Here is a 17,544-nt window from a genome sequence, read left to right as displayed (position 1 = left end):
GAAGTGTGCATGTAGTTGTTGTTTGCTTCTCTCTTTTTCGGATAATCTGTTCTCTTTGCACAAATACGTTATATGACCCTAGCATATGCATTTTTCTTCGAAATGACGCTTGAGCGTATTGTGTGACATTATCAGTATCTTATGCTACCATGAGTTATGTATGTGCATATGTTTGACAAAGGTTCGTGCCACCTTTTTGATGAGAAATATTGTGCTATTTTAATGTCACTGTTAGAACTTGGGTGTCTCATACATTGCTACTCTGCTTGTTTGCTGCTTTGGCTGTATGTTATGAAGCTTGGTCTTTGTTATTTTGCTGGAAAGCAAATAAGTTGAGTCTTATGACTCGAGTCTGGCTTTATATTCTCTCTAGTTGGTACTCAATATTCCGAATGTGTGACGTGCTGTGAGGTAATAGGGTTTCTTGTTTGAATGAACTATCATCGGGAGGTATTTTTTTTATCATTTTTGGCGGTGGCTTGCATATTTTTGCATGTCCACCTCGAAGCCCCGACTCATCGTCCTCAAACAAATCGCCACAGAAGCTGCATCCTCAGACATGGCAAATTTCCTCCGACTTCATCGTCACATGTTCTCTTTGTTGTTGATATTGACATGGTCATGGTGGTGGTTCCACCTCATCCTTCTCCCAGTAACAGCAACATCGTCCTCAGAAGGCAACACACACAATACACACACATATAACACACACACAACACACAATAAACATACATATACACAACACAGCATTCACAACACACATAACATTCATAATACACAACACAAGCACATAACACCCACACAAATACAACACACATACAACATGCATGCACATAAAATTCACAACACAACACATATACACACAATATAACACACGTACACAACACCCGCACAACATACACAACACACACACAACACAACACAATACACACACAACACACACATACAACATATACACACACAATACATACTCGTACCATTCACAACACACATACACATAGCATAATACACACATAACACAACACATACAACACAATACACACACACACATACAACATATGACACAATACATACACACACAACACATGACACAATACATACACACACAACACATACCATTCACAACACATACACACACAACACACATGCCATTCACAACACACATACACACAACACACACATACAACACACATCACATTCATACCACACATACGCACACAACACAACATAACATTCTTTACACACATATACACAATACAAAACACAAAACATAAAACACACAGCATTCACAACACAACACACATACATACACACAACACACACTACACACAATACACAAACACACACATACACATACACAAACACAAAACACACAGCATTCACAACTCACAACACACATTACACACATACACAACACACATATACACACACACAACACACATACGCACCCAATACAACAACTTTTTTAGATTATGTTTACACTTGGGAGTTTTATTGCTGTTCATGACTGAAGGTCGATGTTTTTGACCCATCGCAGAAAGCTCATCCGAGCCGAGCATCATGCCCAAGCCTTCATTGGCGACTCTAGTAGGAGGTTAGCATTTGCACCTTTAGTCCTTATCTGGCATTTAACTAGAGAAATAATATATCATGACATAATATTTGTGCTTGTGCAGGTTTCCTACTTTTCCGGATTATATTGTCATCCAATTTATAGAAAAAGAATGATCCGCGTGACAAATGGTTGGTTCAAGATTTAATTTTCTCAAGATGTGGTTTCTCCACTTCTTTCATCAAGCGTCTTGTTGTCCCGAGGAGTTGGAACATGTCTTGTTGTCCCGAGGAGTTGGAACATGGAATACGTCCACTTCACTTAATCCGTCTGTCTGCTGCATAGACAAAACCTCATTATTAATAGCCTTCATGCTCATCAGATGCTGTAACTTTTTTACTTACTCTTCAAATCCAACTCCTCCTTTTCTCTCTTTTTTTCCTTTTTTTTTTTTTTGAGAAAACACGTCATCCATCTTGAAAATTAACAAAGCATTTAAATAATTGCTGCTACTTGGATCTTCTCTTTAAGGTTCTGAGCAACAGCATCAACAAACTCCTCGGTGTTCAAGTAGAATTCTCTGGACACTCTGCAAAAGAAATAAATGAAGACAAAGCACAATTGAGAAAAGAGCAATCACTCGTGCACAAAAGATAAAACCATGTGCCTATATGAGATCTTAGACTCCATATATACTAAATGAACTAAACATATTTCGTGGATCTTACAGCAACCTTGCATACTTCATCTGAGAGTCAAGATGAGGATAACAGCAACCTTGAAGGAAAAGTCAACTGTTTTCTTGTATTTGCATGATTGTGAAAAACCATCACAAATCAAATATCCAAAACAAAAAGTATTTATCTATCGATTATGGTTTGTTTTAAAAGGTATACTGCCTTGCATTTATTTTCCTTTCTTTGCTTTCCCAATCTTTTCTCATTTAAGGAACATGTTCCGTCATGCTAGTTTTTCTTTTTCAATTGAATTACAATGCTTCTGCAATTCCTAGTTAAGAGTCAGTTTCTTCAACCTTTCCAAGTGTTTCTGGACAAAGTCTTGTAGTTTTTCATGTTTATCAAGCTCTGCCCTGCAGAAAATCCGACCTCAGATGTCAAGACCAGGGAGCTAACCAAAAGCATCTAAAGACAAATAATGCACATATTCTCAATTTCAAGGTAAATTTCATGCCCGTTTCAGAAAGTCAGGCCTTCCATAAAATTTTGTTCCAATAGAGTTTTGAAAAATTACAAGTACCTGTGTTCAAGACGGTCGTGTCCATGCAAATGTGGATGCAATACTGTTCGTGCTAGTCTCTTGTCCTCTCTGATGTAGCCTAAAATGTCAAGTCACAGTCCCGTGTTGTCACGGACAAACTTCTCCACAAGACGTTGGATGTAATGCTTATGTGTGTCCGTGTCTTTTGGCATGTTCATGCCCTGTACAGAATGTAAAGGGGCGGCCGAAGGCTTATAAGTCCCATTTTAGTTGGGTTGGTGGCCTCTTTAGGCTTGTAAATAAAGGTTGTGTCATGTGGACACGTGAGAGAGCTTTTCGGTCTGTAATGGACCATTTTACCCTTTGTTGTGCCACTGTTCAGAGCTTGTAAAGTCTGTTTGTAATTTGCATTGTCTATGAAGTGTTTTTCGGACATGTTTGCTTGTGGATCTCGTTTGAGGCGTTCTCTCTAACCCGTTCTCTCTTTTGATGGTCCTAAGGGACAATGGGAGGCTTCGGGGAGGCTGACCTTTGCGGACGGACACGCAAGGGTGCCGCACGACTTAGGCAAAACCAGCTAAGTCCGTGTCATATGGTATCAGAGCGGGACAAGCACTCATAGAAACACTTGACATGCAAACGTGGGGGACCTAGCGGGGCTGCGTTGAGGGCAGTCAGCACACGCGCGACCGTTTGAGGGAAAACGGGCAAGGAGATGTAGGGAAAGGAGTCGCTCAGAGGAGCGGGCATCCGAGATTGGCATTCAGAGGAATGGCCAACCCTTCGCGCAAGAGGCACCACGAGAACAGGCAAGCTTGGAAGAATTTGGAGCGCACAAAGGTTGGGATGGCTGAGTTTGAGCTACGGCTCAACGTTGACAACTATACTTGATGGTGCTCTAGGCAAGCGAGGCGCTTGGCAAGAATGAGACCATCCAAGGTGGAATGAGTTGCTCAACGACCAAAAGAGTTATGCAAAGCTCACAGAGGTGAGGGGAATTGCTAACTCGAAGAATTTGGTACTCATGCATGGGCTTGTATGCGGACGACGGAATGTTCGTGGCCATCCCAAGGCGGCCGAGACTCGGCACCATGGAGCATTGAAACTTTCTCTTCGGCATGTGAAGGATACGTCCGTAGGCGGCTGAAGTGTGCAATGAGTTCAGCATGTTGCTAGACCTTGAGGGGTGCAGTGGGGGCTGTATTGACGGGGAGTCGCAATCTAGCAAGTGCGTTTGCAGGAGGCAGAACAATGCACAGTTTGTTCAGCAGATCGGAGTAGTCCAAGGGGATGGTGGTCTCCGAAACGAAGAGAGATGTTGCTCCATTGGGATAGTTATCCAGGAGGGATAAGTCCCGGCTCTCCAGAGGGAGAATCATGTGAGACGGACTTCACATGTTGAGGAGGAGTACCTCAATAAACAACAACTCCACGAAGCTCAATGGACTGAGCAAGCGGCGAGGAGTCGTCGCATGATCTCGCTTGAGAGAATGCATTGGTGGATGCATTGCGAGATCAAGTGGGGGAGCAACACAAATGAAGGCACACTTGGAGTCGATGTGGAGATCGGACTCAAGGGAGGGCTGACCCGTGGAATGGTGGGCGCGAGGGCCACCATCGACTCAATGCAAAAACGAGGAGCGGAACAACTTGGGTGTAACTTGGCGAAGTACCCAAGCCGCATGAAGGGAGCCAGCAGAGAAGTTGGAACATGGAGCAGAGGCACAGTGCTTTTCTTAGACAGAGGTCAAGGACATGAGCTCTTGCAGAGGCAAGAGCAGGATCATGTTGTTCCATGGGTCCTTCATTCTGACGGAGTGGACTCATCTTGCATGGTGCCAAAGACGAAGGGAGCTTCGGGGCACATGCACCTTATCTCGGAGGAGCATTTGATGAAGGAACTAAGGCGACTCAATTTGCGGAGGCGAAGTTGAGTTCAGAAGGCCTTAGCACGGGGCAAGAGGACGCAGAGGCGGGTACTCTTGAAGAATATGCCACAGTGTTGCCATTCGAGTTGCTAGGAAGGAAGCGGTGCGCAGCAGAGATTGTGCTGGTAGGGGCAGAGGCCCAGGATCCAGGCAATAGTGCACAAATTACAGCGAAGTCGGCGGACTTCGGGAGCTACTAGGCGACGGACTGTCCTAGAGCGGTGCTTCATCTAGGTGTGACCCAAGAGTGGGTGGATGAAGATCGATTGCCAAAGGAGCGAACAAAATCGAAGGTGGAGGAGACCCTGCGATGTATTGGCAGAGGCCACACAGCGGAGGGTTCACAATTCGAGTTTATTCCACAAGGATCAGAATGCAATGGAGATGTCACCAGGAGGCGACATGGTGCAGCGGATCGTGGTGGAACAGTTCGATGGCAATGCGATACACACGACCTTGTCCCGTGAGGGATGTGATCATATGGAGGTATGATCGGGAGCTACTGGGAGCTCCGCTTTGGTGAACAACACGACGGCAAGAAGGGCTATGGATTCAAGGAGTGAAGGCCATGGTACCGCAGAGGCGGGTCTTCCGGGCGTGCACCGAATTTAGCATCGGATGAAAACCTTGGTCATCAGCATATGGGGGCTGGGTTCCACCAAGGGTTTTGTTCGTATGCAAGTACCAGGGAGTCCCATGGGAGGGACTTGATCATGCAGAGGTATGATCGAAGCAGCTGGAGAGTTGGACTGCTCCAGAGCTCATATTCGCTTAAGGGAGCCCGGCAAGTCAGAGGACAAGGCCGAGTAAGCGAACGTTGCTACCAAGGAAGCTATGGAGAACAGAATCGGTGCAAACCCTACAATGCGATGGCAGAGGCCATGCATGGGAGTTGCAGTCTGTCTTTCCATCGACTAAACAGACTGCTTGGAGAACACGGAGGTGTTGGAGCAGGGGGTCGAAAGGGGCGAGGAAGCGACGATGAGTCCAGAGGGACTTAGCTACCCAAAGTCAAGCAATCAGTTAGAATGGAGGTGGACTCAGAGGAGTGCCACGGAGACATCTCTACTGATCGTGAAGAAAAGGGATTCAGATGCGAGGCGACGGATAGTAGGGCCATGGGCATGGCAGCGCCATGGTACCGCAGAGGCGGGACTTCCGTCAAAGTCATTGATCCCTTGCTCTCACGGAGGGAGAGCGTTTGGTCGTGAAAGGGGCCGAGGAGGTGGAGTATGCAGAGGCAATCTCCAAGTACCGAGACAAGGCTGAAGGGCAGAGGCCAAGAAACTTCGTAAGACCGGTGTCAACAAGTTTCTCATCAAGATAGCCGTAAGTGAAGGACTTCGGGTCATGCAAGAGTGCACGACCAAGGAACGAAGCAAGCAGTACGCGGTGCTGTACCTTTGCTACTCAGTGGAGTAGGCGGCAGGGTTGATGGAGAAGACGGTACAATCCCAGAGGTGACCTCATCTATTAGAGAATTACTCCAAGTTGGGGTGGAAACTTCCTGCATTCCAGAAGTTCAATGGCTTTGAGAAGGTGAATCACAGTAACTAACTCAACGCAAGGAGTGCAAACACTTCAAGTGCTTCAGAAGTGTGAGCAAAGAGCAGGCGAATACCAGTAACCAGCTCGATGCATGAAGTACAACCTCGAGGAGGCGGGCGAATTCAAGTAACCTTTGCCTTCTCAACTCTTAAGAGAATGGGCGAAACCGAGTACCCCAATTCTCTTATCTATCCAGCAGAGGAGCTCTGCACAAGTTCAAAGACCCTTCGAAGATAATGGAAGACAATAGTTGTCAAATCCTCACCAACGGTGATCAGTGCTACTGAGAGTAGATTGTCCGCTTCATTTCCCAACGAAATGCCAATCGAAAGCGGAAGTGATGCGAACCTACTTGGATATGACAACTAACTGAAAGAAGAGTCAATGAGCAGATTTTGTGGAGGAAGGACCCAAAATTTCAGAAGTTTGCGAGGCGATGCTCGTTAAAAGCTCCAACAAGCATCCACCCAGTTCAAGCAGCATGTGGAAATTTTGAGAGACTGGCGCAGTAAGGATGGTCTTTTCCTTCATTTGGTGGATCCGCAGGAATCAACGAGGATCAACACAACTCAACCAACCCCACACCAGAGTCAGAGACATTGGCGAGTTGAAGAAGCATGGCGGATCAAAGGTTCGACTACTCAAAAACAGCAGCGGAGAGCAGCTGGGAGCCAGGAGGCGCATTGCAGCTGGAGCAGAAGATTGAAGACTCAGCAAAGGCGAAGAGTTGCAGTGTTCACAAAGGCTTCGACGAGGACGTCGAAGGGATAAGTGGGGGAGAATGTCACGGACAAACTTCTCCACAAGACGTTGGATGTAATGCTTATGTGTGTCCGTGTCTTTTGGCATGTTCATGCCCTGTACAGAATGTAAAGGGGCGGCCGAAGGCTTATAAGTCCCATTTTAGTTGGGTTGGTGGCCTCTTTAGGCTTGTAAATAAAGGTTGTGTCATGTGGACACGTGAGAGAGCTTTTCGGTCTGTAATGGACCATTTTACCCTTTGTTGTGCCACTGTTCAGAGCTTGTAAAGTCTGTTTGTAATTTGCATTGTCTATGAAGTGTTTTTCGGACATGTTTGCTTGTGGATCTCGTTTGAGGCGTTCTCTCTAACCCGTTCTCTCTTTTGATGGTCCTAAGGGACAATGGGAGGCTTCGGGGAGGCTGACCTTTGCGGACGGACACGCAAGGGTGCCGCACGACTTAGGCAAAACCAGCTAAGTCCGTGTCAGTGTGCTGCTTCAGCTTCTAATGTTTTCCCATCAGATGATAACTATAATTATCTTACAATCATTGTTACCTATACATGGGATAAGTAGAGACTGAAACTAGAGCAATTAAACTTTGGTAATTACCAATACAGACGTCATCAAGCCCAATGAACCAAATCCTGCAACAACAAATAAATCTTAAAACATCATATTATTGAGAATAATTTAAGTTGAACAAAAGGGCATTGGAAAAAAACTGTCCAACTGCCAAACAATAAAAGGTTTAACAACACAGATCATGGGCAACCCAACCTACAAAACTCAAATCAATAACAATCACGAGGACATCTATGATTTTCGCCCAAGTTCAATTGATAAAGATCATAGAGTTCTCTTGCAAGATATTGTAAGGTTATGAAACTCAATGCCATTGTTCCATTGATTAGTTTAAGGTCTCGCACAGTAGAGCCACTAAAAATAATGTAAAACGGAAGTGTTGAATTCTTTTTCCTATTAATCACCTTAGTTTTAGGGTTATATGCTGCAGAATGCTATAACATTATGTTCAAAATTTTCCAAAAATATCTTGTGAATTTAATTTCGTTCATGAACAATTTGACTACACGAGAAGCATCTGCAGTTTTTTTTGCATGGATAAAGGCATAAAGTGAGTGATCTTGTTAAATCAATCAATCACAACAAAAGTAGAATCATGACTCCTAGTTAACATGAACTTTTTCACTCATGTTACCTAACAAGGTTGAGGATATGTTTCAAGTTTCAATTTGATTCTTTCCTATGACACTTGTGCTACTACCCCTATACTTTAGTTAAAATAATATGTGAAAAGTAAAACATATTTGGAATACAGGAATTTGATACCAATATATTAACTACTGTTATAATAAGATCATAAATTCAAAAGTAAGACCTTGGGCGAGGAAATTGCTCTGGACATCTCCATCATAATTTTTGCAGGCCCACACATAACCACCACTGCTTTTCAATGCATAAGCTACCATGTCATCAATCAGCCTATGCTCATACCTGATAACAGGAAGACAATTATTAGACATCAATTTAAGACTTATTAAGCAAAAAAGGTGAAATACTTAGAACAGATGTTCCCACCATATTGATTGTTCTTCGAACTTTGACTTCCATTTTTCTTCATAAACCTCCTGAAAAATGTCCTTAAACCTACAATATTTCAAATGTCTCATTCTGTATATCTTAGATGCCTAAAGTTCCAAATTTTAAAAGGACAAAACCAGATTTTTGGATATATATTGCATCCTGAGCATGAAAATTCCACATTGCTGACAGACATATTTTCTATAGCTGAGCTTCACAATTTGTGAGGACAATTTAAATTATGGTACGATTATTCATTGAGCTTTGCAATAAGGACACTAACAAATCGAAGAAATAGAGAATAAAAGCAAGCAAGAATCTGTATAACTTTCTATATGTTACAACTTCATTGACAGGCATATTCTCTAATGTAACTTTGCAGTCAAAGAGAGAAAGGGGTTTAGGGTTTAGAGAGAGAGCGTGAGAGATTAATTACAAATGAAATGATACAATTGGCTCTTCATATTAGGAAGAAAAAACAGGGGTACCTGTACATGGTATATGCTGACAGAAAGGTACACATTGTCGTAATCTCCCCATGAAAAACAACATACGATACTAATAGATTAGTAAGAAAATAAGCTAGCACAGAAAAGATAACACTACCTGCCATCGTATTTCTTCAATATGGTATTTTTGGTGCTTAAGTAAAGTGGCCACTTTTTTGCAAATGCCATGGACATTGATGACTCAGCAAAAGCCAGAATGGACTGAAAAGAGTTTCCAATTTTGTATGATCAACAAAGAATATCTCTGTAAAATTTCCTACATAAGACTATATATGACAAACCTCATCTACATTATACATAGATAATGCAATACCAGAGCCTTTAAACTCATAAACATCTTGCTCCACAGGTGGACCTTTATCTGCAGGGACTAATTTAACAAAAAAACTAACTAATCAACCAAGTAGACACTAAATGTGTCAAACAGAAAACAATAAATTAATCAAATCAGCAATAGTCAGTATTAGAGCTCACCAAAAACCATTTTAAGCTTTCCAGGACCTTTAACAATCATGTCAGTAGCGCAATACTGATCTCCAAATGCATGTCTACCAATACATGTAGGTTTCTTCCAACCTAAAAATATACAGCATAAGCAAAGACCTCCAAACACACACATACATACACACAAAAATTAACTTATCACCAAGTAAAATTTCATTTTTACCAGCAACAATGCGTGGCACATTGCGGCAAAGAATAGGCTCACGAAAAACAGTTCCTGAAGTGAATTAGAACAAGACTGATTCAAGCTAACAAAAGTAACATAGAGATCAGCAAGCATAAGAGACAACCATAAGGTAATATGTACCAGACATGTAGACCAAAATGCTAAGTACCAAAAACAAGGGGTGCAAACTCAAAAGTACAGAAAACAGACATGACATGGAGAATACAAACAAAGCCATGCCAGGGAAGGCTACTAGTCAACCATTCCTTTTTACAGTAGCTGAATATCATGCATGACCACAAGTGTAATGCATCCATGGCTGAGAAAACTTTAAAAGCTGCATTACAATTGGCAATTACTAACCATCAACTTTTGTACCCAACAGAGCGAAACTAAAACAGTAAAATGAGTTACTTCCGGATGCAATGAGGCTGTAACAACAACGATTCCTACTCCGGGTAGTAGACTGGCTGACCCCAGGTAAGTGCAACATGTGCGATATGCCAAGCTACCAATACAATCCTGTTTTGTGTCTCAAATGTGAATTATTATTCTGATTTATTTAAATAATGCAAGCAGTATGAGCTAATGACCCATGTCAGAAGTTAACTAGCACCATAGCAAGACATTGCAACAACTCTAGCCCCTAATTAAACTATATCTTTCCTACTTCGACTTCCCTTAGCGAGCTAAACAGGAAATAGACTTAAATAAAAGATAAAAGAAAAAAAAGGTCCAAAGACCAGGACACTTTAAGTTCCTTTGATTCTTATGCCACAACCTTCTTTGAAATTGAATTTTATTGCATTCATCCATAAAAGTTTTGTACTGGTGTCAAACTATTTGGCTAACCAAAGATGCCAAGAAGTGTTCCCAAGTGTTCGCCTAGGTGCTCGGGCAAGGCGATGTGAGGCCCAAGTGCCGTAGCGGATTTTGGGCAAGATGCTTTCAACTGGGTGCCACCTAGACGAACGGCTAAGTTGAGGTGCTGGGCATATCAGGCATTTGCATAGGTTGACTCAATGACCCAAATGCCTCGACTCGATCCAAACCCAATTCCCTTCCCCCCTTCCCCTTGATCCGAACATAATTTTCCACGTTTGACGCCCATGTTATGCCCTAGATTTGATTTTCAGCCATCAGCCACACATCCTTTCTTTATCCAGTATGTCTCCCTCTTTTCTTGATCTTCTTCCTGCTTTCTCTCTGCGAATGCTGGGTTGCACCTGCTGTTACCATCCTATCTTCTCTCTCTTCTCTCCTCTCCCCTTCTCCTTTGCATGTGACCAGCACCCTAGGTCATCACCACTCTCTTTTTCTTCTCTCCCCTCCTCCTTCCCCTCCCTCTCCTTCTCCTTTCTCTGTGGCTCATACCTGCTGTTACCATCCTATCTTCCCTCTTTTGTCCTTTCTCTCCTCCTATATGCTCTTTTCTTCTCTGCTTACTTTGTCGCCCACAACTATCATTCTCATTGCCCTCCCTTCCCTCTTATCACTTTCTCCCCTCCAACCTCCCTCTTCTCTCCTATCTCCATTGTTCCATCTCTTTGATCCCTCTCCCTCTCTCCTCTCATTCAAATTAACATGGCAATCAAAACTACAATTCAGATACAATGGTAACCAAAGGTACGTTAGAGAAATCATGATCAAGAAACAATAAAGATGATGATCCAAATTAACATGGAAATCAAAACTATATTTTAGATACAATGGTAACTAAAGCTACGTTAGAGGAATCATCATCAAGAACCATTAAAGATGATGATCCAAAAGACCCTAATGCTGCCACTTGTATGTTTTGTGATAAAACCACTAAAGGTGGAACATTTTCAGACAAAACAACATGAAATGGAAAATCTAAAATCAATCATCATGCAAAAAGGAAAGTGTCCTTTGAAAGCAAAGCAGAAGTTACAGGCTTATATGAATGAGAAAAAAAAAAACCAAAGATTAAATCATTTAATCATTTACCTCATTTGATGATTGGATGTCTTAAACTAGTTTGTTTAAAATTTGTTTGTTTTGTTATTTAGACACAGACTAGTTTCATTATCATTGTCATAATTGAGTGTTCTATAAATGGTCATATGTGTATAATTTGATGTCTTTGTATTAATCATCTTGCATATGTAGTGATAAAAACTCATGTAGCGATCCATTTTTTTATAATATTTTTTTATTGTTATAAGGCAATTACTTTGTTATATTAGGACAAGGACCTAGGCACGAGCTTGGTGCCACAAGCAATAAGGAAGCTTGGCACCTCATAGCACCTAACGCTTTTGATGACCTTGGACTGATCATTCTAAAAATCACCAATGTAGTCAAGAAAAGAAAAACAAAGTCCCTAAAAACCAAATGTTGAAAAACCTATTACAAACAAACTTGAAGTAACCAACCATGCTCAAGACATTGAAACCAAATTTAGAATTTTGTGTGATCATCGGATGCCTTTGAAATTAAAAAAAAATTATTAAAAGATAGTTGTGAGCAAGGTTCGTCGTACCGTACCGTACCGGCGTTTCGACCCGAGCTCGGTATGGGGTACGATACCAGTGTACCGAGCGGTACATCGGGGCATACCGAGCGATACACCCTGGTGTACCGAACAATTATATATTTTTTTTCATATTGTAGCAGTGCTACAGTATAATACTGTAGCACTGTAGCGGTACCAGGTGGTCCGCGTACCGGTAACCTATCAGACCGGTACGTACCGCTCGTATCAGATGGTACGTTTCGGTATAGCAGACCTTGGTTGTGAGACCAATAATAATTTATAGATCTGAGTGTTGAGCAATTAAAAAATAACATATACAAAAAGTTCGTATTGCCGAGATAAAAATGTTAAGATGAATATGTAGAGTTACTAAGAAAGATAAGAAAAGAAATACTTTTTTCATGAACGACTAGGTATCGCTTTGATAGAGGATAAGATGAGAGAAAATCGTTTAACATGGTATAAGCATGTGCTTAGGAGACCTCCGGATATGAAAGTCAGAAAATATGAAATGATCAATGTTAGTGGTACGAGAAGAGATAGAGGAAAACCTAAAACAACTAATAGAAATTATAACTAAATATTTAAGTACTTTAAACTTAACTAAACATATGGCCTTTCACAAATCTCAATGACGACAAAAGACCTATGTAGTCAATCCAAATAGTTAAGACTTTTGGCTTTGTTACTATTGTTGTTGTTATTGTTGTAATTGAATCAAACATTTATATTAAAATAAGCAAGAAATAGCTGGAGATGAACCAAGATCATTGACCAAGATGATCCTAAATCATTCAATCAATCAAAATTAGCCATCATAGATCAAGTTGAACTAGTAGTACCTAAAAATTTAAGTTAAAGTTTAAGGGCACTCCTTGTGTACTCAAGATAAGGGAAATGTAGTGGTACCAATTAAAACTTGAATGGATTCTTAGGTTGAATGGTTGAGAAGAACTCCGTAATCTCATGCAAACAAATAAATTAACAATGTTTAAGGAATAGTCCTCATATATTCCCTAGATCTTAAATACAAGAAAACAGATGCAGAGGACAACCATATGCAACAAATCATGCTAACCAATAACAAAAGTTCCAAGAAGCATATCCAACATAAAAGATAAAAGTTGTTTTTTGAAAGTCAGAATGACCATATTGTGGAGTAAAATTGACTTTAAAGATAATTGTGTGGATTTGTATATGAAATTACTGATATAAAAAATATCAAATAGCAAAACCAAGCACTATAAAGCAAACCATTTAAAATATTTCTTATTGTTCCATTTGGGCTTCTCCACATAGATTTGAGCTTAAACTCTTTAACTCTAGCTTCATCTGCAGGTCAAATGAGAGTCATATTAAATCCATGTAAAACAAATGACACCAAAACATTGTTGGCCAAAAATGCTTGCTAAAAAATCCACACTAGACAAGAAAGAGTAAAATAATTCTGCATGTCTGCTGGGTTTTTGTGGAGGCATCCTTACCCTCAATTTATACATTCCTTTTTTTTTTAATTCCCTTTAAAAACCAAAGAGTATAATCCTCAATTTATACATTTTAGAGGAGCTGCACAAACTAAGGACTACATGGTGCAATGAGTGTTCACCCCAGTGCTTTTGTTATCCTCAAATTATATTAATTATTGAAAAATAGTTTAAGTCCTCTACAACCCTACATTTTAAACTTCATTTCACAGAACAGTAGTATATCGTTGTTTGCAAGCCTATAACTTCAATCATCATCTTTAAATCATGCTCATCAGTTCTATACTTATAAATTTCCTAGTAATCACACATAAGCCTATCATGTGTAATGACTACATAGACTCCTCAACCTAAGCTGTAAACAAATGTAAGCAATCTAGACCAATGTCCCTTCTCTAGCCCTTCTACACATGGTAAATATCAATACAACATTCTGATTTTGCTTTCCCCTTTTAATTGATTTCAGATGAAACACAATAGAACCTCCCAAACTCTAAATAACTTATCAAAAACTTGTTCTTATATACATTTTCCAAAATGAATGGATGAAAAGCCATAACGGATCTTTTTCTTTTTTTTAGCAAATAACCTCCAACGCTAAGTATTTCTAAAAGCTAGAAACAAGGAAGATGAAACCAGAACAGGTAAATATTTCACATGAGATGATCCTGGATATCATCTCATCATTGGATATCACCTCATTCTTATAAAGCAATAAAAAAGAGCATCAAATTATCTACCAGGTGTAATTGTTGCACATTTCACAGCAACATTGTGCCTGCAAGTTGCACGAAAAGATCACAGGAAAAAGTTAAACAACATCCAAATGGGAAAGATGCAGACATAATGTAAAAACATCAATAAGCTTGGTATGCCTAAAGATCCAAAAAATTGAATAATTAAAACTGGGTTAGCAACAAAAGAGTGAAACAGACGCTCGGAGTTTCCAACTAGTTTGACAAGTTAGTATATTTCTGAATGGAGTCCCCAAGTTTTGAAACAGTACGCTGGACTGCAGAATTCATGCTGATGTTAGTTTAAGCAAACACTGTTCCCACGTATCTTTCTGAGAAATAATTCGATAGATCTGGCGAAATGGAAGATTGAATATACCAATCGATACAAGCATGTACAAAATGGTAAAGCAAGTTTCCTATATGCACGAACATTAATTATACACAACTTGGTATTCAGTTTATCACTGTAAGAAAACACAATAAATCATTTAAGTGGAAGGAGGAAGGGGAAGTGCTACAATAAAGAAGGTCGTGGTAGGTTACTTGAGAGTTGCCTCGGCACTTTCAACGGTTACCCGATCGTCGGTGGCATCACGACTCAAGAGGCCCAGATCGAAGTACTTGATGTCCAATTCGAGAAATGGAAAAATTAGCTGCAGTCAGGAAATAAATCAATCAATCATTTCCAAGTGACTCCAGACTTGCAGGATATATAAGAGGAATGAGAAGATTGACACCTTTTCTTTTATCATCCTCCAGATGACCCTCGTCATCTCATCGCCTGAGAAGACATCAAAAAGTTTTGATGTACATCAGATAGGTAGGGTTTTAACCTCTTTTTTTTTTCTGAATTGAAAAAATAGAAGAAGATATCGATAGAACGTAACGAGGAGAGAAGAATAAGCGTTTGAAAGCGGGAAAAGAACCAAGAGAGCAACAAAAAAAAAAAAAGCAGCAAACACACACACACTAGGGGGATGTGGCTCACCATCCATCTCAACGATGGGGTTGTGGACTTTGATTCGCTCGGCCGGTGAGAAGGAGGCAAGGCAGCGTACGGAAGAACCGACGACGACGAAGCGGGTGGGAAAAGAGAAACGAACACCATTGAGTCGCCGCTGATGCGTGAGGCGGATCGAGCTAGGGTTTTTACCTGGTAGGAACGACAAATAAGGGTAAGAGGAAGACATGGCCCCGGTGGAGAGGAGCCGCCGCATGACAAAGCAAACAATTTGGCGAGCGCAGTGCGCGGCGGATCCATTGTTCATAAGATGGCCTGACCCCAACCCCAAAAACATTAAAATAAATAAATAAGGGAAATGACGATTTACACACAGGAGGGAAACATTGCATACTCATCTGAGATAATGGTGTCTTGTAAATGCTCTTTCTCGCTCTAAAGCTATGCTAATGTCTTTTTGTGCTAACGTCTGAATACTAAATGGAGTACATTGTTATGTGGCAAAACATCTATTATATCCATAGAGGCTTCTGACAAGGATAATTATTCGTGAAATATAATAGTTGGTGATGGGCCTTGTGTTTGACCTTAATGTCATTTTTTTAATATTGATCTAAACTGTGTTGTATGCTTTACTTGATCTAGACCTCACATAAGCATTTCAAAAAAAAAAAAGACATGATAAACCTTCAGAAGTAGAAAATATGATATTGAAATAAGATATAAATAAATAAATATCTCTGTAAAAAAGATGAAATGATAACTTTCTCTCCTCTCTCCAGCATTGGCAGTGCAACAGCATAACCGTTGCTGATTTTCCAATGCAACAGCATAACTGTTGCTGATTTTCTTAACATAAAATTCAGCTATTCCTGTTGCAATTACTATAGACATTGATTTTGCTGTGCCTCTTTTGCTAAGACCACACTTGTAATCTTCTAGAATATTGGTTTGTGTTGATGTCTTAGTAAGGTAATGCCTCCTCTTTGGCATTAATTTTTATTATATCATGTTAATTTTACCAAAAAAAAAAAAGGAACAAAGAAAGTGGTGCTTTAAGCTGAGCATAGTGCTCTGTTTTTTAGAGTCTTGACTTTCTTATCCTAGTTGGTAAATGTTTCCTTGTCCAAATATCACATTAATGCAACCTCCTTGTCCAAATACCATATTAATGTAACCTCTTTGGAACTAGTTCTATAAACAGCGGACATGTTTCACTATAGATGGCTAGGGCCACTGTCATAATAATTCTGAATAGATTGGGGTTTGACTAATCTACAACATAGACCATTCATAATTTACTATCGTATATTACGAATCAAGCCATCTAAAATGTGAGAGAAACCTTATCTTTCATCCAAATTTACATTGAGATGAAAGTTCGAATAAAAGGATCTGCCATCTAAATACACCGATCAAGAATGGACTCGTTATACATAAGAAAAACCTATTCCAAATTATGCACTATTGGACATGCATATACATTCCATATGTATACACAATCTATATCATAGAAGTTGGTGAGCCTATGGATCTGCTGGTGACAATTCTACCTCTCCTCATTTTTTGTAGGAATTTTGGGTGATATCATTGTTACCAATGTCTAGCCCATGCACGGTAAAAAGATCCTTTTGGTTTTGGTGATATTTGAGTGGATCTAAAAGAAACAGAAGATTGAAAATGATTAAAGTATTAGTTTAATGTGAGGCATATATATACATGTATACACACAGTCAACCAAAATGAAGTTTGATCTAGAGTAGCTTACCATGATTTGAAGAAAGAAGTCCTGTACTCCATATTAAGAAAAATAACGTATCTATAATGCATATCATAGTAGACTGCATCCTAGTTAACATAGGAGATGGAAAGGACCAACACCATATGAAAGGAATAAGGTATCTTATGATAGTAAAATTTGGTTATCTAGTGAAAATTATTGTTATAAAAATGTCTAATGGTGAAAGCAACAAGAAATGTATCATATATTTGATTAGTCTCATATGCCAAGAACATAATTCTGGGTAGCTAATTTTGTATGCAATAAAATGATTGAAACGCATCATTGCAAATAATAAATCATTCAATTGATAAA

General features: G+C 40.1%; 1 protein-coding gene and 1 long non-coding RNA gene across 13 annotated transcripts in view; one reads left to right on the top strand and one right to left on the bottom strand.

The window, feature by feature from the left end:
* Positions 1–1,822, top strand: part of LOC108953221 (uncharacterized) — a 45,871-nt gene extending 44,049 nt beyond the window's left edge. The window contains exons 2-3 of the long non-coding RNA XR_010497699.1: positions 1,538–1,594; positions 1,677–1,822. This is a non-coding gene — a long non-coding RNA (uncharacterized LOC108953221). The remainder of the gene's footprint in view (positions 1–1,537; positions 1,595–1,676) is intronic.
* Positions 1,735–15,765, bottom strand: LOC103989910 (isocitrate dehydrogenase [NADP], chloroplastic/mitochondrial-like). 12 transcript variants are annotated; one of them, XR_010497690.1, is made up of 15 exons: positions 15,477–15,765; positions 15,226–15,269; positions 15,032–15,141; positions 14,492–14,529; positions 13,522–13,599; positions 9,765–9,818; positions 9,572–9,673; positions 9,379–9,467; positions 9,195–9,298; positions 8,586–8,654; positions 8,386–8,501; positions 7,599–7,633; positions 7,479–7,516; positions 2,810–2,915; positions 1,735–2,141 (listed from the first exon to the last, which is right to left on the bottom strand). XR_010497690.1 is itself a non-coding variant. In XM_065156522.1 (14 exons), exons 1-13 carry the CDS (start codon positions 15,754–15,756, stop codon positions 2,631–2,633), a joined length of 1,131 nt encoding a protein of 376 aa, XP_065012594.1. In that variant the 5' UTR covers positions 15,757–15,764; the 3' UTR covers positions 1,735–2,141; positions 2,586–2,630. The 12 variants fall into 12 exon arrangements, 3 of the variants coding, with proteins under 3 accessions (XP_065012594.1, XP_065012593.1, XP_065012595.1); XR_010497694.1 differs by having other exon boundaries at positions 7,479–7,491; positions 15,477–15,764; XR_010497695.1 differs by lacking the exon at positions 7,479–7,516 and adding an exon at positions 2,586–2,642 and having other exon boundaries at positions 2,810–2,888; positions 15,477–15,764.
* Between the last annotated feature and the right edge of the window lie 1,779 nt (positions 15,766–17,544).

The sequence above is a fragment of the Musa acuminata genome, chromosome BXJ3-6 (genome assembly GCF_036884655.1).
Source record: "Musa acuminata AAA Group cultivar baxijiao chromosome BXJ3-6, Cavendish_Baxijiao_AAA, whole genome shotgun sequence".
In the NCBI taxonomy this organism is placed as follows: domain Eukaryota; kingdom Viridiplantae; phylum Streptophyta; class Magnoliopsida; order Zingiberales; family Musaceae; genus Musa; species Musa acuminata.
This window is presented reverse-complemented; position numbering and strand designations above follow the sequence as displayed.

Bases quoted from the DNA above. Each gene is read 5' to 3' on its own strand.
- LOC103989910 (XM_065156521.1), bottom strand. From the start codon at position 15,756: ATGAACAATGGATCCGCCGCGCACTGCGCTCGCCAAATTGTTTGCTTT. The intron at 14,530-15,031 runs GTAACCTACCAC...TGCAACTTGCAG, and splicing joins AGTGCCGAGGCAACTCTCAA to GCACAATGTTGCTGTGAAAT. The intron at 9,299-9,378 runs GTTTGTCATATA...AACTCTTTTCAG, and splicing joins CTATGTATAATGTAGATGAG to TCCATTCTGGCTTTTGCTGA.